The sequence below is a fragment of the Dromiciops gliroides genome, chromosome 1 (assembly GCF_019393635.1).
Source record: "Dromiciops gliroides isolate mDroGli1 chromosome 1, mDroGli1.pri, whole genome shotgun sequence".
Lineage (NCBI taxonomy): Eukaryota > Metazoa > Chordata > Mammalia > Microbiotheria > Microbiotheriidae > Dromiciops > Dromiciops gliroides.
Window position 1 is genome coordinate 110,769,252 of NC_057861.1, and position 16,645 is coordinate 110,785,896.

The 16,645-nt window shown below is 39.9% G+C and overlaps 1 protein-coding gene across 1 annotated transcript in view; it reads right to left on the minus strand.

The window, feature by feature from the left end:
* The window catches only part of TBC1D31 (TBC1 domain family member 31), a 79,131-nt gene that overhangs the window by 39,276 nt on the left and 23,210 nt on the right, over positions 1-16,645 (minus strand). The window contains exons 5-11 of the mRNA XM_043986093.1: positions 11,740-11,891; positions 11,184-11,343; positions 10,440-10,640; positions 7,588-7,761; positions 7,003-7,082; positions 6,774-6,920; positions 4,686-4,819 (exon numbers count right to left, since the gene is read on the minus strand). Of these exons, the coding sequence (XP_043842028.1) occupies positions 4,686-4,819; positions 6,774-6,920; positions 7,003-7,082; positions 7,588-7,761; positions 10,440-10,640; positions 11,184-11,343; positions 11,740-11,891 (1,048 nt within the window). The remainder of the gene's footprint in view (positions 1-4,685; positions 4,820-6,773; positions 6,921-7,002; positions 7,083-7,587; positions 7,762-10,439; positions 10,641-11,183; positions 11,344-11,739; positions 11,892-16,645) is intronic.

The following is a 16,645-nucleotide window of genomic DNA, read 5'->3' on the forward strand; positions in this document are numbered from 1 at the left end:
GTGCGATGGTACATGGGGTCACAAAGTCAAACATGATTGAATGACTGAACAACAGAGGCAACAGACAGCACTGGAATTTACTGAGTAGGGAAGGTGACATGGTTAAGTCTACACTTCAGGAAAACCATTTCAGCAACTCTGGAAGATGTATTGGAGCGGGGAAAAACTAGAGGCAGGGAGACCAATTAGGAGGCTACTGCAATAATCCATGCAAGTGGAAAGAAAGGGTTGTGTATGAGATGTGGAAAAAGAAACGACAGAATTCAGCAAATGACTGGATATAGGAGAGGAGTGAGAGTTAGGTGTTGAACATAAGACCAAGATTTTGAACCTGGATGTCTGGAGGGACAGTGGTATCTTTGACAATAAAAGGGAAGTTTAGAATTGAGAAGGATGTGTTTGTATGCCTATGTGAGTGTTTAGGTCACGGGGGAGATTATGAAATATATTTTGGACATGTTGATTTTGAGATGTCTATGGGGAATCCTGTTGAAAATGTCCATTGGTAGTTGGTGATGTGACTAGAGCTCAAGAAGGGCCCAGAGCACAGTGAGAAGATGAGCACAGTAATACAGATGAAGATCAAGCAAAGGAAACACAAAGAATAGACAAGACAGGTAGAAAAAAGGCTGAGAAAGCAGTGAGATGAAAACTAAGAGAGAAGAAAACACCCAGGAGGCAGTCAACAGTGTTAAGTGATACAGGGAACTCAAGATGGATGAGAATTAAAAACAAATCTTTAGGGGGCAGCTAGGTGGCACAGTGGATAAAGCACTGGCCCTGGATTTAGGAGGACCTGAGTTCAAATCCGGCCTCAGACACTTGACACTTGCTAGCTGTGTGATCCTGGGCAAGTCACTTAACCCCCATAGCGCCCTCCCCCCCAAACCACCCCACAACAACAACAACAACCACCCCAACAAAAACAAATCTTTAGATTTGGCAATCAAGAGATCCTTGTAAACTTTGGAGACAACAGTTTATATTGGATATTGGGGTCTAAAAGTAAAGGGTTTAGAAGGGGGAGAAGTGGAGGCACCATATGTAGATAGATTTGTTGAGGAATTTAACTGAGAAGGAAAGAGAGCTAGGATGATAGCTAGCTGGGAGAATGGGATTTAGTGAGGTTTTTTAAGGCTGGGAGAAATCTGGGTATGTTTATGGGCAGCAGGGAAGGAAGGCAGGCAGCTAGGGACAGACTGAAAATGAGAGAGACAGAAACAGAAACAAAGAGAGACAAAGAGACAGGGAGTGTGAGCAAGTGAGATGACAGTAGTTTGAACAACCTGCTTGAGAAGATGAAAGGGAATGAAATCAAAGGTATGTGGAGAGGAGTTGGCCTTACCCAGAAGGGACATACTTCTTTCTCTTCCAGAGAAAGTAGAGAAGAGAGTGGGAGATGAATTAAGGGGGATATGAGAAGAGGAGAAGCAGAAAAGAGGGAGTTGCAGTGAATGACCCAAATATTTTCAGTGTCGTATGAGAGGCCCTCAGCTGAAAAGGATAGGGAGAGAAGAGAGTGCTGTGGAAGGCTTGAGGAGAGAGGAGGTTTAGAATAGGTGCTGTGGTGAATAGGTCAGAGAACCAATTAGAGACACGTGAAGGATTGACTTACTGCATGAGGTCTCAGGTGGGATTAACTAATATACATTGTAAGGGACCCTCTGAGCATGGTTGTACAACTTCTTCCAGCTCATTTAACAGACGGTGAGAACTGTCCAGAGTCAAGGTTAGGCAAGGTGTGATTAGGACTTGGGAGCTCAGCATTCTAGAGAGGATGGCAGAGAGTTGAGCTAAGGACTAGAGGCCACAGTGAAGTCAAACACCATGTCTGGGAATAATACAGCACAGGGAAAGGTGCAAAGATAAAAGATACTTCACATCACTTCCACCTAACACCCTAAGCTCCTTCTTCTGTAATCTAAATATCCCCAATTCTTCAAATAATACTCACAGGACATGGTCTCAAGTATCTATACCATCCTAGATGCTGCTCCCCACCCCGGCCACACCCCAATAAAACCATGTTGTCAGTGTCCTAATACCTGGTGGTAAGAACTGAACACAATAATCTCAAGATGGCAACTCAAGATTTTAAATGAAAATAGGTAGCTTTGAAAGCCACCTACTTCCTCACAATCTTTAGTTCTGTTATATTACTAACAATTAATAAAAAGTACTAAACTTGTCTTGAAGTAGTTTTTTTTCCCTTTTGTTATATACAGGGTGGTCCATTTTAAATAGTTCCTATTTAAAGCCTGTACTAAAATGGGCCTGGTAGATCAATCTGTCACCAGTCCTACTAAATTTTATGGATGGTCCAAGGCAGAAGAGAAAATAAAGCAACAAAATTTGGGCAAGTTCTCAAAACTACATATCCAAATAAGTAAGTGTATACTTGAAAGCCTTACTAGTTCTCCTTTTTTAAATGAGAAAAAACGGAGGTTTGGATGGTGCTTTGGGTTTTTGAAATTGTTAGTAGATAAAATATGCCCGCTAAGACAAGGAGCTACTGAAGGAATCTGTCAGCTCTTTAAATGGTAACTAAAAGGAAAACCCACCTGAATCAGGGTTTCTTCACCTTTGGCAGTCAGTCTGGTAAAGGCTATGGATCCTTTCTCAGAATCATGTTTTTAAATGCATAAAATCCATAGGCTTACAAAGGAAACCAATTAGATTGAAAGAGTTATCTAAATATAAAAAACCAAGTGTACAGACCCCAGGTTAAGCACCCCTGCCGAAATGAACGTGGTTTAATTAAAGGGAGAACCCTGACACACAGAGTCATTTTCCTGTGGTTTCAGGTAATCTGTGTCTTATGTAGTGACCCTAAAAGTCTGGGCCAGGAGTCCCTCTATCTTCACTGCTCTGATGATAATGCCTGTAGGCAGAAGTCAGAGCCCAACAGAGAAGGAAGACCTGTGGGCACAAAGGGATTCTAGAAGGACAGAAGTGTGTGGGGCCCTGGCACCACTGCCTACCACCCCAGGGACAGATGGGTTTTTCCTCTTGGCAGCGATATGGACTGTGAAGATGGTTACGAAGGCATCATTCATCTGAAAACATATTCCATGGGGCCCTAGTTCGTGGGTGTGTCTACAAAGTAATGAGATTAAATAAAGATCAGTATGGGGAAGATGGATCCTGGGGGAGGATACCATAAGTACAAACTTAGATGTTCTTCAAAGCAGTCACTTGTGAGACTGTATGTTTATCCCTAAGATACCAAATGTTCAAAAGATCTTGGAAACTCCTCTTTGGGAACTTCTTTCTGTGTCAGTTATGAGCTACAGATAAGATAATCTTACTACTTAATAGTCAGGGGTAGCCAGTTGGTGCAGTGGATTGTGCCAGGCCTGGAGTCAGGAAGACCTGAGTTCAAATTCAGCTTCAAACACTAGCTTTGTGACCCTGAGCAAGTCATTTAACCCTGCTTGTCTCAGTTTCCTCATCTGTAAAATGAGTTGGAGAAGAAAATGGCAAACCACTCTAGTATCTTTGCCAAGAAAACTCCAACTGGGGTCACAAAGAGTCAGGCGTGACTGAAATGACTGAACAAAATATGACAGAACTTCTTGCTTTTGTCCAAAGGGACTATCACATAATTTACTCATCAAACTTGGCCTTAGAAATAACCAATAAATCATTTCCATCCTCAAAGGACAGACAATTTCCCGTCAGTAAGCTTCCAAAGACAAAAAAGTAAGAGAAGTGCCAATTTGCATGAGGAGTGGCATTTCCATTCAAGAGAATGAAATTGGCTCTAAAAGCAATTACAAAACAGGAGTTCCCAAAATATTCTGAGCAACTGGCAACATCACTGAGCTAAGGGTCTAACATCTCAAAGTGAGAACAGTCATGTGGGTAGGTAAGTTGTGTTTCATTTGTTTAAAACAAACTAAAAAGGGGCAGCTAGGTGGCGCAGTGGATAGAGCACCGGCCCTGGATTCAGGAGGACCTGAGTTCAAATCCGGCTTCAGACACTTAACACCTGCTAGCTGTGTGACCCTGGGCAAGTCACTTAACCCCAATTGCCTCACTAAAAAAAAAAAAAAAAGAGCAGATTAAAACAAACTAAAAAACCCTGTCTCATTACCACACAGTCACACTCATGTAGCAGGTCTACTATATGTGGAAATCACATTTTTCATTCCCACCAAAATGCATAAATCAGAATCTCAATTTTTTTTTCTCACTTCTGTAAATAAAACCTAGTATTTCCAGTGACTTGATCAGTAACACAGATCAGATTTAGCTGATCTGATTCTGGGGGTGGGAAAGAAAATGTTTCCCTATTTAGAGATATATTACTTTAGGTCACAGAGGTTTCATGCCATGAAGTACAATTTAATTTCTTATTTGAAAAAGCAAAGAGTAAACGCAACTTCAAGGGGTAAGCAATCTAGGCCTACTCTTTATACTCAGCCATATGCATCCATTAAGATGGTTAAGATTTGTTTCTCTCTGCAGATAAGCCTCAGGTGTCCCCAGTTGAACTCTCAAAGTCATGCTCTACAAACTTCTAACTCAAACTAAGTAGACTGAAAGTTTACAGGGTCTAACAGCTAAAGTAGTCTTTTTCTTCTGCCTATTGTTAAAACTTTCCTTGCTGTGGGAAAAGGCACCACAAAAAATGCACAAAAGTTTACCCTTTAATTGTAATTACTTGATAAATTTTTACTTACTTATGAGAGTGGCAATAACTTCAAAACAGACGAGTTGGTTGTTCTGGAATAATTTTACGAATGGAAATGCTAACAGAGGAAGATATGGAGTATCACCAAAGATAGCAGACCAGTGAGCTAACGCAGACATGGTCCTGTGAATAAAATAATGCCCAAGAGGCTAGAAAATATTTACAGGAGTTTAAAAAAACAACAACATGCTTGACATTGGTTGAAGTAGAGTTTTTTTTGTTTTGAAAAAAATTTAGTCTGTAAGTATTTTCATAAGTGATGATTATGACCTGAAGATTCACAGACATAGGTATGACCTAGCATTTCTAAAGGAGAAGCTAAGGTTTGCTATTTTTCCAACAGGTTATTGGGGCCTGCATAAAGATTAACTCGTTACAAAACTGTTACAAATTAGAATGATGTGGCTCTATCCTGCCACATTAGTATAATCTAATAATAAACAAGTCTTAAGAACCACTAGTATTTTAATTGGAAGAAGAGCTTTGGTCCCAGGATTCTAAATTTTAAATCATTCACTGCTTCTTGGAAAAAAAAAAAGTGGCAGCACAACAATTCAGTATTTAATCTTCCCACATTAGTCTGAAAGTATGAAAATGAGTCTGAGATAAGTCTTTCAGTTTCCCTTCCACTTCTAGAGCCTCTGACCCTATTTTGGATGATACTTCTGTTCATGAAAAAGTAGCAAAGCTGCTCATTGACGAGCTTACAATAGGAAAGACTTAAACTAAGTTGCATAAAGCTTCAACAAGCACAAACTGAAAGAATAGTAAAATAAGGCCCTTTGCTACAAATGTTGTTTTGAACATCAATTTTTGCCTCTGACTTCATGCTTATTTCATCAGTCAGCTTGGTTACCTAATGTGAAGTGGATCATTCATAAGAGCCCAAGGTTACCTCCTCCCACTGACCAACAGGACCTGGGACACTGCTAAAAGAATGCTTCTGCAAAAGGCCATGATTCAGAAGAAAGCCAGGGGCAGAGGGTGTCAGTAACTCTGTATTCCAAAGGCCAACATTTTGTATCATTGGCAACTCTTCTCTCCTCTACTAACGTGGTTCCTGGGAAGTGAAGGGACTTTAGTTCTATTCTATCAGCCATTTTATGTTTTTGGGAAGATAACGATGAGGATAGAGCCTGAATCTGTGATTTTCACTGAGGAGGAAACTCCCTCTCCCAAGGCAGCCGAGTACCTTCTCTGCAATTTCTAGTCTTGAAAAGTTGACTAGAACACTGGACAGGTTAAGTCAAATGTCCAGGGTTACACAGCCAAAATGTGTCAGAGGCAAGACCTGCCTCTGACAAAGCCAAGCTGCCAAGGCCAGCTTTCTATCCACTTATATCACGATGCCACTCCATTTAAAAATAACATGTCCGGCCTCAGACATTTGACACTTACTAGCTGTGTGACCCTGGGCAAGCCACTTAACCCTTATTGCCCCACAAAAAATAAACAAACAAATAAATGAGTGAATGAATGAATGGATAAATAAAAATAACATGAAGCTATTAACAGAACACAAGGAAACTTTAAGGAGGTTTAAAAATATGTGGAGAAACAATTCCCTATTTTGTCTTTTACTTCCCATGTAACCTGACATGTAATTAAGACTTTTCCCAACAAAAACACTTTAATTCAAAGTAGGAACAACAAATACAGAAATAACACACAGAACAATACAGGCCGCCATTTCATCACATGGATGAAATGTGGTGTTCTCTCAAGCAAAGAATAGGAGTAAGGAGTTCTAATCATGGGACATCATGGGGCATCTGAACAAAATTCTAGCTCCTCCTGAATTGTATCTTAAGTGTGGTCTCATTCACTTGTTTGGGCTCCTAGAGAATCAGATCCATCCAGATTTTAAAATGATGATGAAAACCTTCCAAAGTCAGATATAAATTATTCCTAGATTACACATCTCATTCCACTTGTGTGGATAATGGAGAACTGACTGACTATGGGAAAACTTTATCAATTATTAATGAATTAGCAAACATTTATCCTAAGAATGGATTTTTAAAAATATGATATCTGTTCATTACAGTCTTTACAGAATACTAAATATTGTACATACCTCTGCAAAATTCTCAGTAATTTCCTACTCTTGATGGGATATTTTTCATGAATGTTGAGAAATGCACAGTGAGTACCCTTATCTAGTAGGCTATTAAATGCTGAGTAATTTTCAGGCAACTGTAGTAGAGAGCGCCAAATGAACATCCTGAAATTAAGACAGAATTTAAAAAAAAAGTTTCTCTCCATAAATTGGGAATGGCATTAAGGAATTTTTTTTTCCTTCTTACCTGTATTTTGTTGGATATTCTCCATAGCCTCTCAACAAGGTTTGTAGGCTTTTTTTGCATAATCCTTTGGGCAGGTCATTCTACAAGCAGGAAGATGGAAACACAGATGTTATCTATGTCAAAGCTTCTTAAAGTGTGGGTCACAACCCAATATGGGATTGAGTAACAGAATGTGGGAGTTGCAAAAAATCTGGCAACAGTAAAAGGTTTATATAGTTTATATACCTGTATGCTCAGGGTCATATAAAAATTTTTTGGGCGAAAAGGGATCATGGGTGGAAAAAGTTTAAGAAGTCCTGATCTATGTGATGTCACCTATTTCCTTACAACTTGATTTTCTTTTTTGCATATACTTATATCTTTTAAGTAACATTTGTTTCACTGGCCCAACCTATTTTCAAGAATATTTTTAGCATTTTAAAAAATGATGTTTTTGTTAGGCCTTTTATTACTGCCCTATAAACATTTAAGTTTTGATTAAATATTGGGTAGGGAAAAGTTATTTGTGGAAGTCAGATGCCAGGCTCATCTCTCAGGAATGTCTCTGGTAAAACTATAGCAAACAAACTAACATGTATCTCTTACCTCTTTATTTTCAAGGTCCACGTCCATCATGTTTCTTAATATTTTAGTCGTTGTTTTGCAGTCCTTTCCTTTTCGTGGTCGTTGTACCTTTCCTCCTATCACTTTTACTTTAAGCTGACCTGGTCCTGCCTTCCTGGACAAGTCTTCAATCACTTTCACTAGAGGAGGTGGTGGCTAAAAGAGAAGTAATTTAGTGGTTACCTTGGAGAAAATGAGACTGCTCATTCAGTTTTACTGTCTATGGTCATTGTTTAGGCCAAAGTCCATAGAAAATTTCTAAATAAAAAGAACTACAAAAGATGAAACTTATTTTCCTTCCTTTCTTTCCCCTAACTTCCTTCCTTTTTTTTTTTTTTTTTAGGCAATGGGGGTTAAGTGACTTGCCCAGGGTCACACAGCTAGTAAGTGTCAAGTGTCTGAGGCCAGATTTGAACTCAGGTACTCCTGAATCTAGGGCCGGTGCTTTAACCACTGTGCCATCTAGCTGCCCCACTTCCTTCCTTTTTTAAGCCTGGGTGTCTCCCTATCTTTCCCAGGCAGATTGGCATAAGAGCTCCTCTCTGCTCTGTTTCTAACCCTGGATGGTTCCTGCCTCTCTAGGCAGCCTGATGGGCTCTTGCTCCTGAAGGCTCACATTTTAATGCCAGACACAGCATGGATACCCAACTGTCTTAGCCCACTGCGGCTCACAACTCCTACACTCAAGAGATCTTCCAGCCTTCCTAGTAGCAGGGATTTCAGGCATGTACCACCCACACCCAGCCTTTTCTCTTTGAATAACATTTCAAAATACCTTTTTGATGAAGAGCCATTAAAATGTGATATGAGGTATATGAATCAGATGGCAATTATAAATGTTGGGAATGGCAATTCATTATCTCTTGAGGATGGGCCTTAAATCAGATAATAATGAGGCAATGGCCAGTAGCAGCAGTGGTAGAAGTATTGGCTATTGGGCCAGAGATTGAGGTTTCCTGGACCAAAGTAGGATCTGTGAGGTATCATGGTCACCTGGCTGGACACTGCTTACAAATAGCAATCATGTGAGTGAGGCAAGACACCAAAGGGAAGACAAAGGTTAGGAGGAGCAGGAGGCTGAGAAGGGCTGCCAATGCCATCTCCACCAATGAACTTCAACTCTACCTGCTGCAGTGACTTTACTACTGATGTTATGAATTTGTTGATGACATGATCTTATCTCCTGTTTGTCTGATTAACCAGACTAAAGTACTTAGAAAATTGAAGAAAACCATTTGAAAATTTAAAGGGACAGGCACATGAAAATAAGAGAAAACTTCTTATCCAATGCGAATATCAGAAGATTGAGGGGTTCAGCACCCCACTTTGTGGTTGCCAACTGTGAGAAGTAAAACTAAATGTGTGGTCGCCTTATTCCTGTCCCAAGTGTACGGAAAGCTAGCTAGGGTTTACTTATAAATTAGAAGCTTTAGCACCAGTTTTTGGGCAGTAAGCATTTATTACAAGAAAGAGAGAACACCTGGGTCAGAAAGTCAAGAAAAAAAACCTATCTAGCCTAGCATCCTCAATTCTCCCACCACCAGCTGCTCGAGATGAACTGAGAGAACAAGCCCTTCCTACATCCCTGGGAGAGGCAGTCCTTACACAGTTTAAAGCTAATTGGCTAGCATCACCCAAATCCATTGGTTCACTGGACTTGAAGGTGGTCCCATGTTGAGATCAGATGAGAACAATACCCTCTTGAGGGGCAGGCAGGTATGGCTTCAACTAAATTAACTTTAAGTGGGTCAATCAATCTCAGTCAATCCAATCAGTCCAAATCAATCTGGGGCCTTTGGGTGTTGGCAAAGTGCATTATTTTCTTACACCAGAGATAAAGAAAGGATTCCCTTTCCACAGAAGCAGCACAATGGATAGAGTGCTGGGCCAAGAGTCCAGGACATCCAAATTCAAATCCAGTTTCAGATACTTATTAGCTGTGTGACCCTGAAGAAGGTGAATAACCACTGTCTTGCCTGTTTCCCCCACTATAAAATGGAGGAAAAAACCAACATCTACTTCCCAGGGTTATTGTGAGATCAGAGGAGATCATATTTATAAAGTGTTTGGCCCAGTGCCTGGCACATAGTAGGGCTTTGTAAATGCTTGTTTCTTTCCTTCCATAGAGGGAGGAGTACAGTTGGGGAAGGGAAAACAGGAGTGAAGGCATGAGACTCATGAGAGCAGATCATCAGGGAGCTGCTATTGTTGTTTGTCCTTTGTTCTCGAAGACGACCACGACAGGTATCATGACTTATAGTAAATTGGATTTTAGTGAGGAATGGTTGTGCAAAGTCTGCAGCCTCACTATCTCCTCCAGAGCCATCTGGGTCCAGTGGCAAGATATATTATCAGGACAACTGGAGATGGCTTCGGATGTTTAAGGCAAGTGGGGTTAAATGACTTGCCCAGGGTCACACAGCTAGTAAGTGTCTGAGCTGAGATTTGAACTATGGTCCTCCCAACTTCAGGGCCAGTGCTCTATCTACTGCACCACCTAGCTGCCCATCAGGAAGCTACAGAAAGGAAAAAAGGGTCTGAGCCCATTCCTATGTGTATGATCTAGAAGTCTATCAGGAAAAACATAGATAAAGAGATCCTTAGGGGGCATAGACAATGAGTTCATTTTTAGACATGCTGAGTTTCAGGAATACTACAGTAAAAGTCAGACACAAATTCAGAAGTCATTAGTCCAGAGGAGAGAGATGAGGAAGTAGATGAGAAAGAAGTCATATGGGAAAGAGGGCAGAAGGTACAATTACACAAATATAGAAAGTTTACTTCAAATAATGAATTTTAACAAGTACGATGATTTAGTGTGCTATATGTCTTACCTTATTTATTTCTTGAGTTAAAACTTGAACAGAATACACATTTAGGCTTCCATTTTCCATTATTGATGTAATGTATCGCCCATTTGGACTAATTACAGATGTGCTAATTCCTTCATCAAGGGTCCCAATGTCAAAAAGAAGTTTACAGTTTTGTATATTGATAAACCTCATAATGCCATCTTGACCCAACACTCCAAGAATCTAAAAATAAAGAAATAATATCTAAATAAATAGTTTATATGTTTCTCAGCATAGTAAAATCTGTTATGCCTGAAAACACTTTATTAGGAAAACCCAAAGTAGAGCACTAATATAGATTGTTAAGACAATAAATAAGTAAAGAAGACCAAGATAAGGATAGGAATAGAATCAGTGATTTCCCTAGCATAGAGATTTCCCAAATGAGGAAACTCTCTCTTACCAGTGTAGGTTGGCAGCTCCTAGTCTTAGAAAGTTGCTTAAAGGACTGAGAATTAAAGTGACTTGCCCAGGTTCACACAGCCAGTATAAGTGAGATTTAAGACTTGGACCCAAATATTCCCAGCTTTGAAGTCAGACCTCAATTCTTATCTCCATGCTGCCTCACAAATAATTAGACCAACTATAAATCAGTCACCAACATATAGTATATAATTTGACCTAAAAATTAAAGCATTCAATCATTCTCTTCAGGAAATATAGCTCAGAAAACATATGTCCTCTTATTTTTAAACACATATTTGACTTTAAATATACAAAACTGACCTGATTAGAGCCAGCATCAAAACTATCAGGAATAAATTCTATGTGGCGAATGGATCGGATTTTTGTAGGCAACTGAATTATTCGAAATAGCTGTTGAGTCTCCAAACACCACAAGTGAAGATGGTTTGATTTACCTCCAGTAGCCAAGATTCGACCATCTCTACATAAAACAGAGGTTAGAGATTTCTCCTTATCAACTCAATCAAGGGTGAAAGTTTTGCTTACAATGACTGTCATGAGTTACTATTGTATTACTCCTTGAAAAAATATTTTGTGTTCAGAGAAAACAATCATGTTTATGTTCATATATAGCATTTTATATTTACATATATTATAGCCCTACAATCTCTCACACACACACACGATTAGAAAGTAGTTGTCATCATATGCAGAAGAAAAAAGGAACAGGCTTTGTGCTCCAAGATTATAATAGCTAAGAAGCACTTCTTCCCTCACCCATTTCTGTTTTATGGGATGGCTCACTGAGAAATGAAGGTGATATAAAAATAATATCAATACAATTCATTTTAAAACCAACACACTACCCACAACATACCTAGTGACAGCAAAAACCTTGTATTTCAAATCAGATCCAGCAGGTGGTGGCGGCAATTGATATTTACAAACAAGTGTATCACATTCCCAGGCAAAGATGGAATTGTCTTTAAAACAGCTGAGGATGGTGTTGCTGAATGGAAGAAAGAACACCTGAATGGAAAGAAAACATACATTTTTTTCCAGTAAGAAACATTTTTTAACCACAACATTTTGTAACAGGGTCAATTTTTCCTAATTTAATCATCGAAAACAAACAAGCAAACACTATTTTCAAAAGTATTCTTGGAAAAAAATAAAATACTTAATTTTTTAAAAAAAGTATTCTTCACTTATCAGACCTACTCTAAAAGTTTCCATAATTCTAAAGTTTGTCCAAGTTAGCACAAAAATGCAACTATTCTAGTTCTCAGAAGAAAAACATTTTTTAATTTTCAATTTAATCAGTATTTTTCAAGTTTAAGAAATGTACTATTTGAAAATATCTGCAAATTGTTATATTTTACTACAATTGTGCCTTACCCATGTGAATGAATGAGAACATTAAGAGTAACTTAATAGGGGAAGCTAGGTGGCGCAATGGATAGAGCACCAGCCCTGGAGTCAGGAGGACCTGAGTTCAAATCCAGCCTCTGACATGACACTTACTAGCTGTGACCTTGGGCAAGTCACTTAACCCTCATTGCCCTGCCTAAAAAAAAAAAAAAGAGTAACTTAATAATATTATATTAATACACTTACACTGGCCTTGCTGGAAGGGTCTCAAATTGCTTCTTCCATTTTAATGATGAGCCAACAGGGGTGGGGGTGGGACTAAAGGCTAAATGAACCAGTGGCAACATTAAAAATAATATCCAAGGGGCAGCTAGGTGGCACAGTGGCTAAAGCACTGGCCCTGGATTCAGGAGAACCTGAATTCAAATCCAACTTCAGATACTCAACACTAGCTGTGTGACCCTGGGCAAGTCACTTAACCCTCATTGCCCCCCCCCCCCAATATCCTAGTCACACAATTTCTTCTTCTTCTTTTTTTTTGGGTGAAGCAATTGGGGTTAAATGACTTACCCAGGGTCACATAGCTAGTAAGTGTTAAGTGTCTGAAGCAGAATTTGAACTCAGGTCCTCCTGACTCCAGGGCTGGTGCTCTATCCATTGTGCCACCTAGCTGCCCCTAATTTCCATTTTTCTACTATATAAATACTAATCAATGCTTTTACTTTAAAACACTAGTAATGGTTTGAGATAATTTTTTTTAAAAGCATTTATTAAGCACCTACTATACACTGTGCTAGGTGCTATCAATCCCCATAGAGTACTAACTGAACGTACTCATTTACAAAGAGGACTGGATCTGAAGTCAGAGGATGATCTGTGTTCGAATCCTGACTCTTCCACTTCCTACCTGTAGGACCCTGGACCAGTGATGATCCTTCTGGGGCTCAAACTAGGTGATTAAATAGGTTCTTTTCAACTCAAATTTATGATTTTATGATCACAAGGTCATTATTAACAAACTACACATAATAAACATATACTAAAAATACAATATAGTTTATGTTGGCTAACTAACTATATGCATCGGAATACTATCAACTATTTTAATTCAACTACATCCATCTGCCTTCCCTGTCTTTGTTTTTCCACTTGGCTCCTCCTTCCCAAAGACAGACTTTGCTAATAACTGATCCATTGTGTAAGAGATCCTTTTAATATGAAGGTTTATAACAGGATCCATCCGACAATAGATGTTTAAAAACATATCATCCAGGCTTTCATGTCATATGAAAGAAATCTGAAGGAAGCTGTTTTCCTTTTTTTTGACTTCCAACAAGTCAATAAACATTTATTAAGCAGTTACAATATACCAGGTGCTGTGCTAAGGGTTGGAAATACAAAGAAGTAAAAACAGCCCCTGCCCTCAAGGAGCTCACAATCTAACGGAGGACACATGCAAACAATTATGTACAAATAAGATATATGCAGGAGGTAATTTCAGGGGGAATGTATTAGCATTAAAGAGGGTCAAAATATTCTTTTTTTTTCAGGAGGGGAGATTTTACATCCCAAGGAAACCAAAGAAGCCCAGAGGTAGAGACAAAGCAAGAGGTTGCCAGGCGCGAGAGGTTGCCAGGCACGAGAGGCAGCTGGTGAAAATACACATACATGATAAAGAATTTTTAAAGCAGTAGTTGCCTTAGTTATTTACCTGAGTTTAACCTAATCATTTATTTTCCCCGGCACATGTTGAGCCATGACTTTATTGAGGAGTGGGGGGAGAAGCACATATTCCCTACAGAGTTTTCTGATGGAAAGCCAAAAGTTTTGTAACATAGAGGGAATGTTGGTTGACATGGGGGTTGGGACATATCAAGGAATTAAGGGATTATTTTATCTTTTTTTTTTTTTTGTGGGGCAATGAGGATTAAGTGACTTGCCCAGGGTCACACCGCTAGCAAGTGTCAAGTGTCTGAGGATGGATTTGAATTCAGGTCCTCTTGAATCTAGGGTCAGTGCTTTATCCACTGTGCCACCTAGCTGCCCCCAGGATTAAGATTTTAAAAGAGATTCTTGCCAATGGAAACACCATGATCACTGGCTTCAATAGCTTAAGGAATCCTCAACCAAGTTGACTTCTGAGTGACAACTTCTTTATAGCCAGCAGTGAAAAAGGCTCTATTGTTCCAGGGGAAGAGCCAGCTGGTCTTTTGTGGGGGGCTGGCCTTGCCTTAGTGGAGTTGCAGTTACTAACACTGGCAAGTTACAGGACAATATTCAATTCCAGAATCGTTTACTGAACACCTGCTAAGGACAGCGTCCTGCTCAGTGGCACTTCTTTCAGAATCCCTGTGGTGAAATATATTCCTTTGCATGCATCCCAGTGACTTTTCAGAATATGAGAGTGACTTCCCAGGGACTTCAGTCATTAGAGGAGTAGAGACTGTGATGCCAGGATTGTTCCCTACAGAGACTAGCAGGAATAACAATAACAACTCTAACTAGGAACATTTATCCTGCACTTGATGGTTTCCTAAGTGCTTAACATCCATTATCTCATTCAATCTTTACCAAGTCCCAGAGAGGCAAGCATGGAGGTATTATTCGCATTTTGAGGAAGAGAAAAGCAAAGCTGAGATGGGTTAAGTGACTTTTCCCATATGTGAATAGGCAGAATTTGAACTTGGGCCTCCTCTGTCAGTCTACTGATCTCTGCCTCCAGCACTCTACTTCAGCATGAGACACTGGGTTGAAAAGAGATTTCTGCCTCGACAGATGTCAGGTGTTGGGCACAACGGCCCGACTGCTCAGGGAAGAGGGTGTGTGCTGCTGAGGCTATTTTTGAAATTATATTGTAATTCAAAGGAAAGGTGATTTAACCCACAATTTTCCAGGAAAGCATTTAATTTTGTAAAGCAAGCCAGTTAAATACACATGAGAATTAGTGATTGGGGGGCGGGGAGATGCCAAGAACTGAAGCAGAATCTCCTGGTTACTCCCTTTATTCTGCAGGGTGTGAGGACTCCTGCTGGACTCCTCACTGTCTCTCCCCCTCTGCAGCCAAGCTGTTGCCAAGGCCTGCTGATTTTTCCTTTCAGTGACATCTCCAGAATGTTCCCCTTGTCTCCTCTGACACTCTGGTGCAGGCCCTCATCACCTCATACCTGGACTACTGCAGTAGCTGCTGGTGGGCTGGCCTGCCTCAAGGCTCTCTCCACTTCAATCCATTCTCCATTCAGTTGTCAAAATGATTTTCCTGAAGTACAGTTCTGACCATGTCACACCCCTACTCAGTAATCAACTGCAGTGGCTTTCTATTGCCTCCAGGAGCAAATCCCAAATGCTCTGTTTGGCATTCAAAGCTCTTTATAACCAAGGCCCCTCCCCTTTCTAGTCTTCTTACACCTTACTCCCCGACATGTATTCTCTGGTCCAGTGACACTGGCCTCCTGGTTATTCCACAAAGAAGACACTTCACCTCACAATTCCAAGTACTTTTTTTTAGCTCTCCCCCATTCCTGGAATATTCTCCCTTCTCCACTCCAACTACTGATCTCCTTGGCTTACTTTAGCTCCCAAATAAAATCCTATTTTTGACTGGAAGATTTTCCCAACTCCTCTAATTACTTCCAATTTATCCTGTCAGTGGCTTGTTTGTATATATTTGTTTACACATTGTCTCCCCAATCAGATTTTTTTGTTTGTTGTGGTGTTTTTTTTTTTGTTTTTTCCCCCAGGGCAATGAGGGTTAAATGACTTGCCCAGGGTCACACAGCTAGTGTCTGAGGCCAAATTTGAACTCAGGTACTTCTGAATCCAAGGCAGGTGCTTTATCCACTGCGCCACCTAGCTGCCCCCTCCCCAATCAGATTTAACCTCCCTGAGGATAGGGAGTGTTTTTTGCCTCTTTTTGTATTTGCAGTACTTAGCACAGTGCCTGGCACATGGTAGGAATTGGACAAATGTTAACTGACTGACTCTAAAGAATTCAGAATGAAGTGGGGCTCCATTGTATAACCTATGCAAAGGAACTTAGAAATACAGGAAACTGGATGGACTGATGCAAAGGGAAGTCAGCAGAACTAGAAAACATTACACACAATAACTACAACAATACAAACAAAACACAACAACAACAGGAAAGTCAACACCGAGTAACTGTAACAACCCTGAGAGGATAAAATGCACCTCCCGTCCATTTTGGCAGAGGCAGCAAACTATAGGTGTGAAAAACACAAATATTGTCAGACTCTGATGCTAGGTTTTGGTTAGTTTTGTTGAACTGCTGGTTTCCCCAACTCTTTCTTTAAAGAATTACAAGGGATGGCTGTCTGCAGAGAGGAAGAAGGAGAGACATGCTGGCATACAAAGGCAACTTTATAATCACATATTAATATAAAATGTTAAAAAAA